The 20,119-nt window shown below is 35.8% G+C and overlaps 1 protein-coding gene across 4 annotated transcripts in view; it reads right to left on the minus strand.

Annotated features, from left to right (window-relative positions):
- WDR7 (WD repeat domain 7) overlaps window positions 1-20,119 on the minus strand; it is a 376,679-nt gene that overhangs the window by 134,421 nt on the left and 222,139 nt on the right. For 3 of the 4 annotated variants that reach the window (XM_032152211.2, XM_032152210.2, XM_058438304.1), the window contains one exon: window positions 12,715-12,936. The exons of the other annotated variant lie outside the window; for it this stretch is intronic. In XM_032152211.2, the coding sequence (XP_032008102.1) occupies window positions 12,715-12,936 (222 nt within the window). The remainder of the gene's footprint in view (window positions 1-12,714; window positions 12,937-20,119) is intronic. 4 annotated transcript variants of the gene reach the window in all.

The raw sequence follows: 20,119 nt of genomic DNA on the forward strand, positions 1-20,119 counted from the left end.
CCAACTTCTAAAACACACATGCACAAATCAGTTCTGCTGTTCCTGAAGTAGTGCGAAGGGCCTAGGCAGCCAGTGAGCCATCTCCATCTAACCCCAGGACTTTGAAGAATATAATTTAAAAACCAAAGGTATAAGGAAAGAGCCCTACATTTATTGATTTCACACAAACATTCGAGTCCTCTAGTGGATTTGGGTCTGGCAGTGCCCATTTGAACTGGGTAGCATCAAGAAGTCCATGAGCACTTAACCATTTGACACACAGACCAAAGGGCAAAGAAACAAAATAGTCTTGGGCTCCCTACCATTCAACAAAGTCTTAAAAATTGTGTTTTCTAAGGACATGGCAGGGGGTCTACAAACAAGTTCACAAAATGTTTCTATATACTTCTTACTGAAAGGCTTTTTAAGAGGACCATCAAAAGCTCTGCAGTTCTTAGAGGGATTAACACTAGATGTTCGTGGTCCTTTCTTGATATAAAATTGTCTGAACTTATAGAAACTTACATACTTTAATTACAGAGACCCTGATGCACTTATATATTAAGACATACAAATATGAAGCAATCACTCACAGAACTGTCAGAAAACTACAGGCCAAGTTTATTTAAAAATTAGAAACCACAATATCCTAATGTAGAAAAAAAAAAGTCACCAGCAAACAATGTGACCTGTTATTAAATTGGCTACAAAGGCAATCCAGTGACAAAGAATCAAGAAAACTGAACTAAAATGAAAAATTGAATCAAAGTAACTAGTATATACTTTAGGTGGCTGGCAGAAAGAGTCTTGTACCATGCTGCATCACATTCTAGACCAAAAATTATTATAAAGCCTTCATACTACTTAAATTCTTATAAAGGTACAGTTCTCATTTTGCTTTTACTTGTAAATATTGTATGTTGTATAACAGCTTTATAATTTTTAACTGTGATCTATACTTGCATTATAGGCCGTCTTGATGATGTAATCTCATCCAAACTAAACTAAAACTATCTAAATGTTACTACCACGGATGTTATATTTAACTACTGAAGTATCTTCTTCATCAAAGTCACCTCAAAGCCCTTTTGCATATTAAATGTCAAGAAAGGACCATTAACAGACTTTTCAAATGATGTACAGTAGGGATTGGTAGTTTTCTGTTGTCTTTTTCCTTTTGTAAAAAGCCAGACAGTAAATATTTCTGGCTTTGCAGGCCATACGATTTCTATAGCAACTACTTGACTCTGCTGTTATAGCATGAAACAACCATTAATAATACGTAAACACATGGTTATGGCTGTGTTCCAATAAAACTTTATTTGCAAAAAATGGGAAGGGGGCTAGGTTTGACATACAGTTATGGTTTGCTCATCTGTGGCCTATAGTACAATTATATTCAACATAACACAAGTATATGAAGCTGAATATGTGTGGAAAATGAGTTATGTAAAGGACAGACAGCAGAAAAATACTTTAAAGATGCTCAGCTTCAAACACATAGCATAGGTATGGACTACTGGAATGTATAAAAGCAGACAGAACAATTGGTATAGAACAATTAAAGTGAGATAGGCAAGTTCAAGTGGCAAAATAAATACAAGCACTCTACAGTTAAAATAATAATACATCACATTAATTTCATAGAGGTCTATAGTTTTAGACGGAAATGGTCTTAGAAATAGCTTTGTGTGAATTACTTGTTTTCTGGAAGAGAAATTCAAAGTCCTTAGTGTAGTGGCTTAACAAAAAATGGTTGCAAATTAAAGTTATTTTTGGAGAAGTAGGATGAGATTACATCATCAAGACAGGCAGGGTCTATAATGTAAGTGTCAGATCACAGTTAAAAATGATAAAGCTGTTATACAACATACATTATTTACAAGTATGAGCAAAATGAGTAGTCAAAACTTCCATCTGATCTGAACTTAGTATGCTGATGTGGTTGAAATGAGAAATAAGGTAATAAACATACAGAAATTCATCCAAATATAAATAATTACAAAAATATTTAGTGTTATATTTAAACATATAAAATGTGTATGATAATGTGGCCAAAGAAAAGTATATTTTTACACAAATCCTCTGAGAACTAATGTACATTACCACAAACAGTGAAAATCAGTATATGTTACAGAAAAGAACAGCATGAGCTTTGGGGGAAAAATGCATCTGGATTCAGACTGTTTATAAGACAGATAACTTTAAGGAAGTTACTTGATTTTTTAAGAATATCAGTTAACTTATATACAAAATGGTGATAATACTATCTACCTCATAGTGTTCTTATGAAGATTAAAAACTATTTTTAATTTTAAAAATTAAAAGAGCTATTTCCTTTCCTTATTCTTCTACAAACACATCTAATAACAACAACAACAACAACAACAGAAACTAACATTTATAAGTACTTATATGTCAGGCATTTTTTTTCATGCATTGATTTACTTAATCCTTACAATAACTGTGAGGTAGGTGCTACTCTTATATATTATTCCTGTGTCTTACTTAAGGAAACCGAGCCACAAAGTATTCAAGGCCACACAGATATGATGTGGTCATACCAAGATTCAAAACCAAGCTCTCATTCCCAAATAACAAAACCACAATAAAAAGGCTGAACTACCTAAAGAATTAGTTCTGAAAGTAGTATAATGTCATTTATTCACTCTGATTAGTTCCCATTATCTCTTCCATTTGAAAATGTAAAGAAAAGTTACAATTTGTGCATTAAGGTAGTTTAATGACTACAGCTACCATAAAATACTCAATTTAAAATAACTATAAAAGATTCTAGATTCTACTGGGTCTCTCTACTCTGGCTACACATCAAAATTACATACAAAGCTTTAAAAAGAATACAGATGCCTGAATCCCGCCCCTGGCTTTCTGAACAGGAAGGCTACCTAAATGCTCAGATACTCATATTTTAAAAACATTCTGCAAGTGATTTGAATACATAGCTGAAGTGAAGAGTCACTGTCTAAACACAGATGTAATGGTGATATAAGTCCAGTGGCATCTGCAACCAGGATGATTTTCAAAGATAAAAATACAAGTGAGAGGTGGTGGTAAGGAACATGGGATGCTGAGTTAGTGCACTGAGAACAAACAAGTCAGAGAAGAGAGTAAGGAGCCAGACAGGAAGGCCAGATTCATTCCAAGTGCCAGGATGGCCAGGTTGGAAACACAAAGGAAATCAAACAAATGCAATCTCTATGGCCACAGGAGCAGTTCAGCAACACAGTCTGATAACTGTAAATGGTAAGAATATCTGTTCTTTTGCTATTGCTTATCCTTGCAAATGGCTTGTCATTGTTGCTACTTTTTACATAACTTGCAACTACCACTAGTTTTGTTATTAATTGCAATTCTGTGGCATTGTCATAAGCTTGCTAATAAAACATTTGAAATTTGGCTTCACTTTCTTCTCTTAAAATCTAGGAAATAAATTCATTATAAAATCAATCTCAACCTATATTAACCTATTCATTAAATAAAATATGCATGATTAAAAAGCACAGGGAGTACTTGGGGGATCATTTTCACAAAGTACACTACAACAAAATAGAAACCAAACAGCACCAGAACAATATAAAAATTGAAATACAAGTTCATAGAATTACAATATCCCTTAGGTAGAATGGAGGCTCCCATTCAGTGGTGCAGTGTTGTGGCTGAACTAATCTGTAACTATATTGTTTTAAAAAGTCATAATAACAGGTAAGCAATTATTTCAACAAACTCCTGCAGTGGTTCTTATCCATTTTTATTTAATGGCGTTCTTTTGAGAACTTCATGGAATCTGTGCATCCTTTTCCTAGGGGAAAAAAAAAAACCCCACAAATGCACATAAATGTGGCATTTTCCATGTAATGGCAGGTAGATCACGTACCTTGGCCAGCATTATAGTATTTCTAAAAGACTCACTGTGGGAAAAAATTAATTATCTCTAGTGTATCTCACACCAAGGAGAAAGCCATTCCCAAAGCCCAGATATGTGAATTTTTTATGTCTATGCATATCCACAGCAACAGCACATTCCTAAATGAAAGCTTCAATAGATGTCCGTATTCACAGATGACCTGGTACTTGCTGGCATCCCCTCCTCTCTTCTCTGTAGCAGCAGTTCTGAATCTTCTTTATAACACACAAAAATATGTGAAATGGTGAAAATAGGCTGCTTTAGAGTTGGGACACAGGTGTTTCAGTCCAGGCTTGGTACTTTTTAGCTGTGTAATCTTTTAAAAAAAATTAACCTATGCCCTCAATTGATTGTCTGCACAAAGAAAGTTTAATCCAATTTTAGAAATCTTTAGTAAATATATTCAGTGGTATTAAGCTTCAGTTTCTTCATCTGATAAATGAGAATAGCAATGGTACTTATTTGATACGACTAAAAGAGTAAATAATACACATCAAGCATACAGCAAGATGTCTGGCAAAGAGTAAATGGTCAATGATCAGCTAGTATTAACATGCCTCCTATTGTGCTAAGTGTTGGACAAAAATGTCTTTCAGGGTAACAAGAGATATGTATGGAGTTAGAATTAAAAAGGTGTTAAATAAATGACAGTTTCTTCCTCTCTCCATTTGTTAAAATAGAAAGGGAACTGGGACACACGTAAGTTAGTAGCATGCTGCAGAGGAAGGTGGCAAGGTTGCCCATCTCCTACCCATCAGGACTGAAGTCCCCACTTCCCTAAGTTCTTGTGTCTGTGGCTGACAAGTCTCAGTGGAATCCCTCTGTGGGCTTTGCCCTAGGATAAGGAAAGCTGCCTTATCCAAAGTTATGTCCCTTTCCTAGGCCTTCCAACCCTTTCCCAATCCAGTGACTGACTGACAAAGAGATATTAAAGTTGAGCCCTGATCCCTAATTCAGGACAAGTCTGAAGAGTCATCCCAGCTCCAGAGTTCCCCCAAATCAACTGAGGCCTTCTATGTAACTAAAACACAATTCAACTTCCCCCTCTGCCTAATCCTGTTTCACTCCCCTAAAGATAGATATTGATCCTAAGAATACCCCTGCGCACAAATCTGCCTCGGAGTCTGCTGCCTCGGGAAATGACTTATGACACTTGCCCAAAGTCAAAAAGCTAATAAGAGAGCAAAATGGAATTTACTACAGATGTGACAGCATAATTCCACAATTATAAAATAAGCAGAAGAGACCCAATGAAAGAATGAACCAAAAGACCTATAAGGTAATGTCATAAATAATACCTTAAAACATTCTAATAATGCCTCATTTGTGGGTTGGAATAAAAATGCAGAAGGATCTCCACTGAAGTGTGCTAATATAAAACAAGACAGCAGCCATCCCTGCATGGAGAAGAAAATGGGAAGGTGATGAAGGAGATGAATTTCCTGGAATGCTTTGTATTTCACTTCAGGAGCAGAAGACTATTTGGACCAAAAGAAGTTTTAAAGTCAGAATAGCTCCTACCTTTTATTTTATGCAAGAGAATGGTGCAACCCAGAGGGATACATAGCTTACCCAAGGGCACAATGTAACACTAGCCTAATCTAGGCTTCTCATTAATCTTCAGAGTCCTTCAGTTTTGTCTTCGATATGTGATTTAAATATATGTAAAGTGTAACTCCCACAAAAGATTCACCTATGTTCAAAAAAGTATAAGATACTTATAAAACTAAGTATGGCTTTTGAATTACACATTAGTGTCATTCTTTCCTCCCATCAATATGGATAACTGGGGTTTCACTACATTATGGGTTTTCACAGAATGCTTCAGGAGGAAGGTTAGAACTCACTATCTATGCCTCTAACTACATTAGCAATTAAAGTTCATTAAATATTGTATCTTAATGGCCTTATCGCAAAGTGAGGATAATAATTATTATCTCACTCAATAGGATGCCATAAAGAGTAAATATTTAATGGTAGCAATGCATTCTAAGTGCCACATAAACAAACATGGCAATACATATAACAGCTTCCAGCAGGTTAACATTATAATAGGTTAATATTACACATGACTGATCAAAAAGAGTACATGTAAGACACAGGATCATTTAGACATCTAATTGTTTTCAAACAGGAGTGCAAGATTTAAACTGACAAATTTAACTTTAATTAAGACATCCCAATTCAAGCAAGAAAGGTCTTGAAAATCCCTGTGGTAGGCAAAGTTACCATCAAGGAACTTAAGACCTCTGAGGAAAAAAAAAAATAGGTTAATGGGATAAAAGTTAAAAGCAAATCAATGATTACCTTTAAAATATTTTTATAGAAGTTAAAATAAAATAGGCTAAGAACAAGAAAGGAAAAAAGATATCAAGGACATTCTACACATTTTAAATTGTTTCTGCGAGGTACTACATCATTCATTCTGATACACTATTCCTTGCCTGCTAGAAACTTCCCAAAATCTCTCATAAATAGAATTTACTAAGAAGCATTGCAGTTTTCCCTTCTCATATCTAGTCCTTTATTCAAAATGCTCAAAGAACAGGCCAGGTTCTAAAACACTTAAATATTTAAAATGTTTGCATAAATTTTATTTATCTCCATTGGGAAAGTTGAGGAGAAACCATGCAAAAGTCCCTCCCCATAGTGCCGTTCAGTCCAGGTTGAGCTCATGCCAGAAATACACTCCAGAACCCCTTTCCATATAGTTCAACTTCCTGTCTTTTAACAATCCAAATGAGCAGTCCTAAGGCCCTTCAGTTCCCAAGATTTCTTTGAAAAATACGTTTCTACTCTGCCACAGCTTTTCAAATCCCTTTTTTCCCCTAATTCTTTCCTCTTTTTCTAATGATAGTAGTAACAATTTTCAAATAAAATTAGCACTGTTAGAGAAGTATTGAAGTCCCCCACTACTATTGTGTTGCTATCTCATTTCTTAGCGTTAGTAGTAATTGTTTTATAAATTTGGAAGCTCCAGTGTTAGATGTATATATATTTAAAACTGTGATTATTTTCCTGTTGGGCAAGTCCTTTTATCATTATATAATATCCCTCTTTGTCTTTCTGCTGTTGCTTTAAAATTTGTCTGATATAAGAATAGCTATTTCTGCTTATTTTTTATGTCCATTTGCATGGAATATCTTTTGTAGAAAAAGATATCCCCTTTAGCTTAAGTTTATATGAGCCTTTATGCGTTAGGTGAGTGTCTTGAAGACAGCAGAAACTTGGTTGGTGAATTCTTTTCCATTCTGCCATTCTGTATCTTTTAAGTGGAGCATTTAGGCCATTTACATTCAATGTTAATATTGAGGTATGAGGTATTATTCTATTCATTGTGCTATTTGTTGCCTGAATACCTTGTTTTTTTTTAAATTATATTTGTTTTGTAGGTCCTGTGAGATTTATGTTTTCAGGAGGTTCTATTTTCGTGTATTTCAAGGATTTGTTTCAAGATTTAGACCTTTTAGCAGTTCTTGTAGTGCTGGCTTGGTAGTAGCAAATTCTCTTAGCATTTGTTTGTCTGAAAAAGACTTTATCTTTCCTTCATTTATGAAGCTTAGTTTTGCTGGATACAAAATTCTTGGCTGACAATTGTTTTGGCTAAGGAAGCTAAAGATAGGGCCTCAATCCCTTCTAGTTTGTAGGGCTTCTGCTGAGAAATCTGCTGTTAATCTGATAGGTTTTCCTTCACAGGTTACCTGGTGCTTTTGCCTCACAGCTCTTAACAGTCTTTCATCCATCTCGACTTTAGATAACCTGATGACTATGTGCCTAGGTCATGATCTTTTTGTGGTAAATTTCTCAGGTGTTGAGCTTCTTGTATTTGGATGTCTAGATCTCTAGCAAGGGTGTCAATGTTTTCCACAATTATTCCCTCAAATATGTTTTCCAAACTTTTAGATTCCCCTTCTTTCTCAGGAACACCAATTATTCTTAGGTTTAAACAGGAGAGGTCATTCAGGTCTTAGGTCATTTAACATAATGCCAAATTTCTTGGAGGCTTTGTTCATTTATAAAAATTCTTTTAAAATTATTTTCTTTGTCTTTGTTGGACTGGGTTAATTCAAAAACCTTGTGTTCGAGCTCTGAAGTTTTTTTTTTTTTTTTTTTGAGACGGAATCTCGCTCTGTCACCTAGGCTGGAGAGCAGTGGTGCGATCTCAGCTCACTGCAAGCTCCACCTCTCGGGTTCACGCCATTCTCCTGCCTCAGCCTCCCAAGTAGCTGGGACTACAGGTGCCCGCCACCACGACTGGCTAATTTTCTGTATTTTTTTTTTTTTTTTTTTTTTTTTAGTAGAGACAGGGTTTCACCGTGTTAGCCAGGATGGTCTCGATCTCCTGACCTCGTGATCCGTCCGCCTGGGCCTCCCAAAGTGCTGGGATTACAGGCGTGAGCCACCGCGCCCAGCCGAGTTCTGAAGTTCCTTCTTCTGCTTGTTCAATTCTATTGCTGAGACTTTCCAGTGTATTTCACATTTCTCTAAGCATGTCCTTCATTCCGGAAGTTGTGATTGTTTATTTATGCTATCTGTTTCACTGAAGATTTTTCCCTTCATATCTTATATAATTTTTTTGATTTCATTAAGTTGAACTTCACCTTTCTCTGGTGCCTCTTTGATTGGCTTAATAATTCACCTTCTGAATTCTTTTTCTGGCAATTCAGAAATTTATTCTTGGTTTGGTTCCATTGCTGGTGAGCTAGTATGATCTTCTGGAGGTATTAAAGAACCTTGTTTTGTCATATTACCAGAATTGTTTTTCTGGTTCCTTCTCATTTGGGTAGGCTATGTCAGAGAGAAGATCTGGGGCTCAAGGCTGCTGTTCAGATTCTTTTGTCCCACGGGGTGCTCCCTTGATGTAGTGCTCTCCCCCTTCCACTGTAGATGTGGCTTCCTGAGAGCCAAACTGTAATGGTTATTTCTCTTCTGGGTCTAGACAGCCAGCGGAGCTATCAGGCTCTGGGCTGGGACTGAGGTATTCTGCATAGAGACCTGTGATGTGAACCGTCTTCAGGTCTCTCAGCCATGGATACCAGCACCCACTCCAGTGGAGGTGGCCAGGGAGTGAAATAGACTCTGTGAACATCCATAGTTGTAGTTTTATTGCACCAGTTTTGTGTTGGTTGGCTTCCAGCCAGGAGGTGGTGCTTTCAAGAGAGCATCAGCTGTGGTAGTATAGAGATGATCAGGTGGTGGGTAGGGCCCTAGAGCTCCCAAGTGATTATGTCCTTTGTCTTTGCTATCAGGGCAGGTAGAGAAAGACCATCAGGTTGGGGCAGGCTCAGACTCTCTTTGGGCCAGGCTTGCTGCGGCCGTGGTGAGGGATGGGAGTGTGGTTCTCAGGCCCTTCTAGACATTGGCTTAGGCAAAGACTTCGTGATCAAGAACTCAAAAGCAAATGCAACAAAAACAAAGATAAATAGATGGGATTTAATTAAACGAAAAAGCTTCTACACAGCAAAAGAAACCACCAGCAGAGTAAACAGACAACCCACAAAGTGGGAGAAAATCTTCACAATCTACACATCTGACAAAGGACTAATATCCAGAAACTACAAGGAACTCAAACAAATCAGTCAGAACAAACAATCCCATCAAAAGATCAGCTAAGGACATGAATAGACAATTTTCAAAAGGAGATATACAAATGGCCAACAAACATATGAAAAAAATGCTCAACATTGCTAATTATCAGGGAAATGCAAATCAAAACCACAATGCGACACCACCTTGCTCCTGCAAGAATGGCCATGATCAAAAAATCAAAAAATAATAGATGTTGTCGTGGACGTTATGAAAAGGGAACACTTTTACACCACTGGTGGGAATGTAAACTAGTACAACCACTATGGAAAACAGTGTGGAGATTCCTTAAAAAACTAAGAGTAGAACTACCACTTAATCCAGCAATCCAAATACAGGGTATCTACCCAGAGGAAAACAAGTCATTATATGAATAAGATACTTGCACACCCATATTTATAGCAGCACAATTAGCAATTGCAAAAATATGGAATCAGCCGAAATGCCCATCAATCAATGATTGGATAAAGAAATTGTGGTATATCTACATACCATGGAATACTACTCAGCCATAAAAAGGAATGAAATATTGGCATTTATAGAAACCTGGATGGAACTGGAGACCATTATTCTAAGTGAAGTAACTCAGGAATGAAAAACCAAACATCCTATGTTCTCACTCATATGTGAGAACTAAGCTATGATGTTGCAAAGGCATAAGAATGATACAATGGACTTCCAGGATTCAGGGCAAAGGGTGGGAGAGGGGTGAGGGATAAAAGATTACACACTGGGTACAGTGTGCACTGGCAGGGTGATGGGTGCACCAAAATCTCAGAAATCACCACTAAAGGACTTATTCCTGTAACCAAACAACACTTGCTCCTACAAAACCGATTGAAATTAAAACAAAACAAAACAAAACAAAAAACTGAGAGATTAAATGAACTTTAAAAAAAACTGTAAACAGATAAAAATTTAAAAAATAAAATTATTACAGTTAAAAGAAAAGTCATATAGAAGCTAATTCACAAATAACAGAATTTTGTGTAAAGATAAACTGTGGTTAGAAAAGTGATGACAACAGTACTCTCTTACATAACAAGGATAATGAGATGTAAACTAACCTACCCAGCATCCAGCCCAGAGCCTGAATGCAACCAATCAGCAATTAATTTATTTACCACCTTCCTACTTTTTTTTTTTTTTTTTTTTTGAGACAGAGTCTCGCTCTGTCGCCCAGGCTGGAGTGCAGTGGTGCCATCTCAGCTCACTGCAAGCTCTGCCTCCCGGGTTCATGCCATTCTCCTGCCTCAGCCTCCCGAGTAGCTGGGACTACAGGCGCCCGCCACCGCACCCGGCTAATTTTTTGTATTTTTAGTAGAGACGGGGTTTCACTGTGGGTTTTAAGATACTCCCATTTGAAGAGGGTTACCTATTTTGAAAACCACTGAAATACAACACCATCCTTTTGTATTTGATCTTTTCCTGCAAAGAGAGTGAAAATAAATGCTGTTTCCTTTAGAATTTTTTCCATTGCTTAGTACAAATATCTGTATATAAATGTAGGAATGGCCGGGTGCAGTGGCTCACGCCTGTAATCCCAGCACTTTGGGAGGCTGAGGTGGGTGGATCATTTCTGGTCAGGAGTTTGAGGTCAGCCTGTCCAACATGGGGAAACCCCGTCTCTATGAAAAATACAAAAATTACCCAGTCATGGTGGCCTACACCTGTAATCCTGGCTACTTGGGAGGCTGAGGCAGGAGGTTGCAGTGAACCAAGATCAAGCCACTGCACTCCAGCCTGGGTGACAGAGAGAGACTCTGTCTCAAAAAATAAAATAAATAAATTGCAAAGTTATAGCACATATTAGTCGTTAAGCCCTTTCCAACTGGGAGCCACTGAACAGCAGCAGTTTGCATAATGGTCAAAAGCATGACCTCTGGAACAACAGACTAGATGGAAACAAAAACTCCTTTCCCAGAGGTATGATCCTTGCCAGGTTAACTAAACCTCTCTATGCCCCACCAGCTTTATGCATAAAATGGAGACAAGACAGATCCACTTTACAGGGTTATTATGAGGATGAAGTGAGTTAATGCATGTAAAGAGCTAAAAAAAAATAGTGCTCATAATAGTTGCATCATTGTGGTTGTTGGTGGTATTGTTTAAATTTAAATGTTATTACTCTGATTCTCAAATTGAGATCAAGAGATTATCACTAATAAGTATTTGTTGAATGAAGTCTTTCAAAAAACAGTTATAGGAGGGGCAGCTAAGTCTATTGAAGGGCTTTCATAATAAAAGTCATTAACATGGCCCTCAGTTTTACAGCAAGAGTATGTGGCAATGGTCCAGTGAAGTTCACTGCTGTCATAAATAACAAAGTAACGTGCATCTTTTTCTCTTGATTAAAGGCCAAAAAAGCAAAAGGATCTATTGCATTTTGTTCTACAAGAATATTTTATGATGTATTCAGTTGGACTATATTTGTTCCTTAAGAGGACACAATTTATTAGAAATAATTTTGCTATATGGTGCCACATGCCACTTTGACCTTACTGAAAGGAATTCTGACACTGAAGAACCAAAAGAGCTTATTTTAAAGCACCCTTACCCATTATTAACATACCAAGCACAGAACCAAAGACAGTAGAATGACACAGCCCTTTGAATTTTGACTGTTATAGTCTATAGTCATTTAAAAACTGTTACTGGAATATTTTTTAAATTACAGGGGCAATTCATAATTCATCATGTATGCTCTTTTTCATAAACACATGCATTATTTATATGTATTATTACATATACAAATTTATTAATATGCCAATTAATTTAACAAATATGTGTTGAGCATTTATTTATTGAAAGGAGAATGAATATATTTTCTTTTCAAAAGAAAAGATTGGTGTTCCACCCCAATCCTGACTTTTCAAACCACATTCAGAACAAACTGCATAGTTTTCCAGAAATTATTTTAAAAGCTTTAACTTGAATCTAGCTTTCATAAATTCTGGCTAAAATCTTGCCCAACAATGCAAAAATACAAAAGTCAGAAATGTGTTATTTTAAGAAAAGCATTTGAAAGACGATGTTTTAACTTTTAAAAAGGAGTTCAGGTTACTGTAATTAATGGGAAATGTGCCAGATTGTACTGCTTTCTAACTTCATGCAAGCAATCTAAATGAGCTAAAACTCAGGATATATTCAATATTATGAGATTTTGCTAACAAATAATATGTATTCAGAAGCAACACATCAGCATTAGAAATTTTAAAACTTACAAGTATGTCTGGCCAGCGAGTAGTTGGATCCACCACTAGTCAACCCGAATCCCTCAGGAATTTGGCTAGAGCTTCGAGGTCTGGTCAATAGTTTAGGAGGTTCAATTTCAGCACCAAATTCAGCTCCTATTACTCCAAGTAAAACAATAGCAGTAGCTTGCTTCCGTCTTTCCTCATAAGATGTAGAAATTTTTTTCATTTGTGGGACACTTGATAAGCAACCTGGACCAAAACACAGAATCTCAATTTAAAACAAATCAATATAAAAAAAAGACACATGATTAGAAAAACATTCAAGACTGCACATTCAGGAAAGAATAGCATTTTCAGCAAATGGCACTAGGACAAATGGTTACTCACACGCAAAAGAATGAATTTAGACAGACCCCTATCTCTAACCTTCCAAAAAAAAAAAAAAAAACCTGAAAATTGATCATAGTCCTAAATATAAGAGCTAAAACAAAAAAAAACTCTAAGAAGGCAACATAGGTGTATATGTTTGTAATTTTGGATTATATAATGATTTCTTAGATATGATACCAAAAGCACGAGTAATTTTTTAAAAATTTTACATAGGATTTCATCAATACTAAAACTTTTGTGCTTGAAAAGACAGAATCAAGAAAGGATAAAGACAACCTGCAGATTCAGAGAAACTATTGTCAAATCATCTATCTAATAAAAATTATTTCCAGAATATATAAAAACTTTTATGACTCAATAATAAGAACAATCTGAATAGATATTTTTCCAAAGTTGTATGAATGGTCAATATGCACATCATTAGTCATTAGGAAAATGCAAAGCAAAACCACAATGAGATACCATGTCACATCCACGAGAATGGCTGCAATAAAAAAAGACCATTACAGTGCTGTTGAGGATGCACAGAAATGGAAACCCTCATGCTTTATTGTTGCGCATGATAAAAATGGCACAATTACTTTGGAAAACAGCTTGGCAGTTCCTCAACAAGTTAGACATAGGGTTACCATGTGGCCCAGCAACTCCACTCCAAGGTATCTCTCAAACAGAAATGACACACATGTACACACAAAGACATGGATGCTCACAGCAGCATTATTCAAAATAGCCTTGGAAACAACTTAAAAGTCCATCAACTGAAGAATAAAGAAAATGTATTAGGTTGGTGCAAAAGTAATCGCAGTATTTGCCATTACTTTCAGTGGCAAAAATAGCGATTACTTTTGTACAAATCTAAGTATATCCATACAAAATTATATTACTCAGCAATAAAAAAGGAATTAAGTACTGATACATGCCACATGAATGACGCTGAAAACATTACGCTAAGGGGAAGAAGTTGGTCACAAAAAGCCATATATTGTATGATACCATTTATATAAAATGTTTAGAATAGGCAAATCCATAGAGACAGAAAGCAGATTAGTGGTTGGCTGGAGTGGGGGTAAAATGGTTAACAATGGCTAATAAGTACTAGTTTTAGGGAGTAATGAAAATGTTCTAAAATTAGATTGAGGTAATATCTGCACAACCCCAAATATGCTAAGAATCACTGAATTCCACTTTTAAAAGGATGAATTCTATAGAACATAAGTCTTATCTCAGTACATTTGTTTTTTTAGAAAGATTGCTCATTGAGTAATTTATTAATGTGCCCATTAATTTAACAAATATTTATTGGGCATCTACTTTGGATCAGAAAATAACAAGCATGAAAATAAACAGCTCAGGTTTCTAAGAATCTCACAAGTGCATGAAAAAAAGAGAGCACATTGGATTTAAGACTCAAAGGGTAAGTTTTCCAGGCAATAAGAGGGATGGGCCATACGAGGAGGAGAAGGATGATTATTTCATCCAGTATGGCCCAGAACGCAAAACAGCAATCAGATATTTGAAGAAATACTTGTTACTGGAGCAAAGCTCAGCATAGTTTCACATTCAGAAGAAAGATTAGAAGGATACCCAAAAATAATTAAAACAATTTTATATCTTGATTAGAATATCAATAAATAGGGCATAATAGGAAATTACCTAATACATAATGTTACTTCGTAAAATTTCCTTTCTTAACCTCACTCTTGCTACATCCTTTTAAGACTTACATAATTCTACCCTTTTTTAGTTCTACTCCATTCTAAAAATAGTCTACCATTATTTTTGTTTCATATTTATTATACAATATTATAAGCATCCAATTAGTAGAAAATATATAAAGAAATCATGACTAACATGTATACAACTAATGAACTTTATAAAATACTGATTTTTTTCCAAAGGTTTCCAATTTTTATAAAGTAATTAACTAATCTGGGTATTATCAAAGCCCACCATGGACTGTGTCTTGACCTCACTGCCTTGCCCTCCTGCCCTAAAGGTCACCACAGTTCTAACCTTATCAAATTTTATATCTATTTTATAATTATATCAATGTTACCTGAAATAAATTAATATATTTTCTGGCCTTGAACTATGCTTCCATATCTGGGGTAAACCCTGGATAAACAAACATATGCATGGATAAGCAGTGACAGATAGATAACGCCAACAGATAAACACACCAGCAGATAGACCCTGAACTAAATTTGCTAATAGGCTTTTTTATATCCATGTCCATAAGTGAGATTGGTCTATAATTTTCTTTTCATATTCTATACTTAGTACCAACATAATACAAGCCTCAAAAATGAGTTAAGTAATGTTCACTCTCTCAGTCCCTGAGGTTCCCCTTCCGTCATTCCTTGAAAACAGTTGAAGGATTCTTGAAGTTTCATGAAAATTCTCCTCTAAAACTATTAAGAGTCTGCATTTTGAAACACTCCCTGTGTGGAGTCAGAGGGTAGGATATGGTGGCAAAAGTAGCAGGATGAAGGAAGGAATATTTATTATGAATTCATATTATTTAATAGCTCCTTATTAAGTTTGACTTTCTTCTTGAGTCATTTCTGGCAGATTATAATTTTAAAAGAATTATCTATTTCATCTACATTTTCAAATTTATTGGTATAGAATTATTTACAGTATTCTCTATATGATTAAAAAACTCAAGTATATCAGCAGATATGGATCCTTTAAACATTGTGTATTTATACTTTCTCTAATATTATTTTGCATGCTTTTCTTAAAGTTTTGCTGGAAATATATGTTTTATCAGATTATTTTTGTTTTTGGTTTTTATTTTTATTTTTGTAGAGACAGGGTTTCACTATGTTTCCCAAGGCAGTCTTGTACTCCCGGCCTCAAGTGATCTTCCTGCCTTCGCCTCCCAAAGTGCAGGAATTACAGGCATGAACCACTGTGCCCAGCCTCAAATTAGTTTTAAAAAGTACTTTGTGGTTTTGATCTTTTTATCATTGCTTTCTATCTTATTAATTTCTGCTCTTATTTTTATTATGTCTCCTTCTACTGTCTTTAGATTATCTCTTTCTTCTCTCTGTTTTGCTTCTAGTTTCTTATGTGGAATAGAACTCACTTATTTCCACTATTTTACATTATGGTTAACATTGCCAGTCACGTATTTAATACATGCATTTTCCTCTTCTTCTTTATCAATTTTTTTCTGAGTAGCAATGCACTCAGATCTTTTCAATGTTCTTTCAGGAACTGAGGAAGCCATATCCTAGCTCCTGGCTTTAAACTTTATTCATGATGTATTGTAAGTCCTCTTTAGCTCATAGGAGCCAAAAGCCTGCTTCTGGAAAGCAGCTAATGGTTTCAGCCCAGATCATTACATTTCTATTTCATTACTGGTCCACAGAGATACCTTTTTTGAGCCTAGTTATGCCTCTTTGGTTTTCTCTTTGTATATTTTATCCATCACAGCAATGTATTTGGCACAGAAGGATTAAAAAAGTGAACTCCTGGAGCCATCTTGATTGGAGGTCAGCTTTCTGCTCTTTCTAATATTAATCCACCCAGTTTTTCTGGCCACTTTCAGTTCTTTGCGCTATATGTTGATTAAATGTGTATAACAAAGGTCACTCAAAGCTCGTATGCCAACCCAAAAATTAGCAGCAAGGCTCTCTGAATACTTTTTGGTATTTTGTTTTATTTTATCTATTTGTTTTACTTTGTTGTTCTGTATTACTGGAGGTAAGGCAAACTAAAGACGTGCCAAACCATGAGAGGCCTTGTATGGCAAGCTGAAGACTTCTAACCTATGGCTAATTGAAAGCCATTAAATAGTTTTGTATAAGGTGGTGATGTTAGATTCATTCACTGTTAGATCATGGTAGTGGCAGTATGGTGGATGAATTGTGAGGTCAAACAAGACTGGTGTCAAGGAAAACCAAAAGAAGACTCACAATGATCAGGTGAAGAACAATAAGAACCAGTGGTGGTGGCAGTTCATTCCATCCATTATTGAACTCAGTTATTCAACATGTAAGAATTCCAGGTCTTGTGTATGCCTGGCATTATGCTAGATAAAAATTAATATAGTTAAGTAAAGCCCTGCCCTCATTGAACTTAAGGGCTACTAAACAGGCATTGGAAATGTGTAGGTTACAGAATCAATGAGAACTTTCTGGATTGAAAAAACAGTATGTTTAAGAACTTAAAGCATGAAAGAGTCTGTGGATTTCTATTTCAAGGAGAGGTAAGTTGGCTGGAACTCTATAACCCTAGAGGAGAACTGCAGAAAATGAAGCAGGAGAGGCAGGCAAGGACCAGATCATCTATGATTCTGTAAGTCATATGCACATTCCAATTTATATCCCACCAACAGTGGGAAGGAATGCAAGATGGGTTTTAAACTACAGAATAGCTTAATTAGATTTAGGGTTTCAAAAATCCACTGTAAGCATAGTATAAAGAATATTAGAAGTGGGGTGATCACTTTGGGGGTACTGTAGAAATCAAGATGAGAGATTACAGTGGATTTGGTTTTGTGATGTTAAACAGAAGACACAGGAAGTGGAGAGCTTTACGATACACAGTGAGGTCTGAGAAGATGGAAATATGGCAGAAAGATTTGAGATGTCATATCCTAAGTTCTTTTAAAAATTACTGATTAAAACAAAACAGAACAAAACAACCCTGGCAACAAAAGTAGATACAGCCTTTCCAGAAGCTGACTTTAAAAAACTTCTGGAGGACATGACTTTATAGTATATACTTTAAATTCCACTGTTTAGCTGTGCTGAAAGGCACAAACAAATCTGGAGGTTGGCAAGAAGACCTAGTTGAGTCTAAGAAATGGAAATTATAGGATATTATAAAGAATCTAATAATTGAAAAAGAAATGAGTGAGAAAGTGGCTTAAAGCATGTAAGGGAAAAAGGAGGACTGGTTATCTAGAAAACTAAGATGGTAACACCAGAGTATTACTTATTTGGATTCTTAAAATGTTTGGTGCAATTATGAGTATAAAAAAGATTTCTTCTTGTTGCTGTTATGGTTTCTTAGCTTCTGCACATCACACTTTATTCTTCTTTTTTTAAAGTTAGTTCTGGATGTTTGCCACTCACTTTTAGGTAGCGTATAGAAAGGAAAAATCGAGAAGGAGCCCACAGATAATAGATTTATCTTTAAAACTATTCTAATTGCTCATGTAAAAGTTTAGTTATGACCCATTTTCTTAATTTGTTGAATTTTGTATAGGATATTTCAGATCATGTGCAGGTTGATTAATAATGATGCTCCTCCAATGTTACAAGTTATTTTGTCATGATAAATCATATTTCGTGAATTATATTTCTTATTAAAATACTTTAAATTAATATTTAAAATATCTTCTAGTCTGATACCAAAGTATGCATTTCTCTCTCTTCATGGAAATTTTTTGTTTTTTAAAGACAGAGAGGAAATGTCAGTAAAAAGTATTAGCAGGTATATGCTATTACGGATTCAAAGTATGACACCAATCTGTGATAGCTATGGTAACTAAAGGGGGAAAAAACCGCCTAAATGCGTAACCATACTAAGAAAAAAAAAATCAATAATCATTGCCTCTGTGTTTAGAAGAACCTTCATTCTAGAAAAAGTGATATTTAACATTTTGATAATCTATATCTCAGGATATGCATTTAAAGCCAACTTTCTTTATGTATAAGAACAGGCACAAGGAGGAAAAGCTCTGTGGCACAGCATCTAGATTCATGTACTATATATTTTACTCTTTACATAGTATTCTTGAAACAGGAAGCAAACCAAGCTCCCCTCCCCCATGTCTCAGCAAGAGCATGCTCCATAACAATAGTTCAAAGGAAAGCTCTATTCTGCAGTTGCACTGATTGTTCTGTCAGCTGACCTCTGCAGAAGGGAATTGCTAACCGCTGCCTTGCTCCTTAGCTGACAAATGAATGATCGCAGCTCCATCTATTTTCACTATGGCTGCCTCTAGCCCAGGTGCTCAGACAGAGAGCCTGGTGTGACATCTTAGATCAAGATGAATTGGCACAAACTCCTGATCCAAGATTGTTTTATACCATTTAATTTAGTTTCTTCCCCTGCTTGGATGAGCACAGCTCTGGTTATGGATTTCTATTCTAATGTACTGAAGCAGGCCCTGAAAGAAGCCAATGAAGCAGCTGCTGGAGCAAGGGACTGCAGGGATACTGATCAATAGGCAAGGCATTGACCCCAGCCGTTCAGCCTCTACAACGGCCACTGCTTGAAGCGGGAGGGGGCACAGAAGCACACATGGGCTGCTTCCAGTAGGAAATTAAACAACAGGGGCATTTGGTGAGCTCCGCCTCCATCCCTGGTCCCCCACCTTCTTTATGTTCCTTTTGTTTAATTGCCTCAATTTTGTCTTAACTCCCTTAAGACTTTAGGGAAGTTTTAACAGTATACTTTCAAACAATCATTTGTAAATTTTATCCCTAAGCTAATGGAAAGAATCATAACAGGTGCCCTCTGCTAAGTGGCCAAAATATGAAATCTTAATTAGCTGTCAAGTACATCACTTGGTGTAGTTGAAAGGTTGGCATGTACATAGGCTCATAAGAACACCGTCCAACTGGCAATTAACACTACTGATGCTGAAATTCTACAGTATGTAATTTTTATCAGTATTCAAAACTAAAAAGATGATAGCCCTTCATTAACAAGGAAAGAGGTAAAAAAAGAACAAGGAAAGGAGTCCCTAAAGGAGACACTGACTGATTAGTGATTCTATAAGGTAGAGATACTCATCCTGCTACTGTTCTAAAAATAATACGGCAATTTCTCATTCCTAGAATTTTTCAAATTTGGAAATATCTTTAAATTATTGGCTTGCCTGTACTTTGTTAACAGAAGAAATATATAACTAGTTGTAATGTTTTCCTACAAATAAAATGACAACCAAATGGAAGATTTTGAGATATTAAAAATAAAATAATTCTGTAAAAGTAAACCTTTCTACAGTTTCATTTGTCTCATGAAAATTTGGTATTTTTTTTCACAGAGACATGCCTCCATTTAATCATGCTAAGGGGTG

Source organism: Hylobates moloch, unplaced genomic scaffold (assembly GCF_009828535.3).
Source record: "Hylobates moloch isolate HMO894 unplaced genomic scaffold, HMol_V3 SCAFFOLD_5, whole genome shotgun sequence".
Classification (NCBI taxonomy): Eukaryota; Metazoa; Chordata; class Mammalia; order Primates; family Hylobatidae; genus Hylobates; species Hylobates moloch.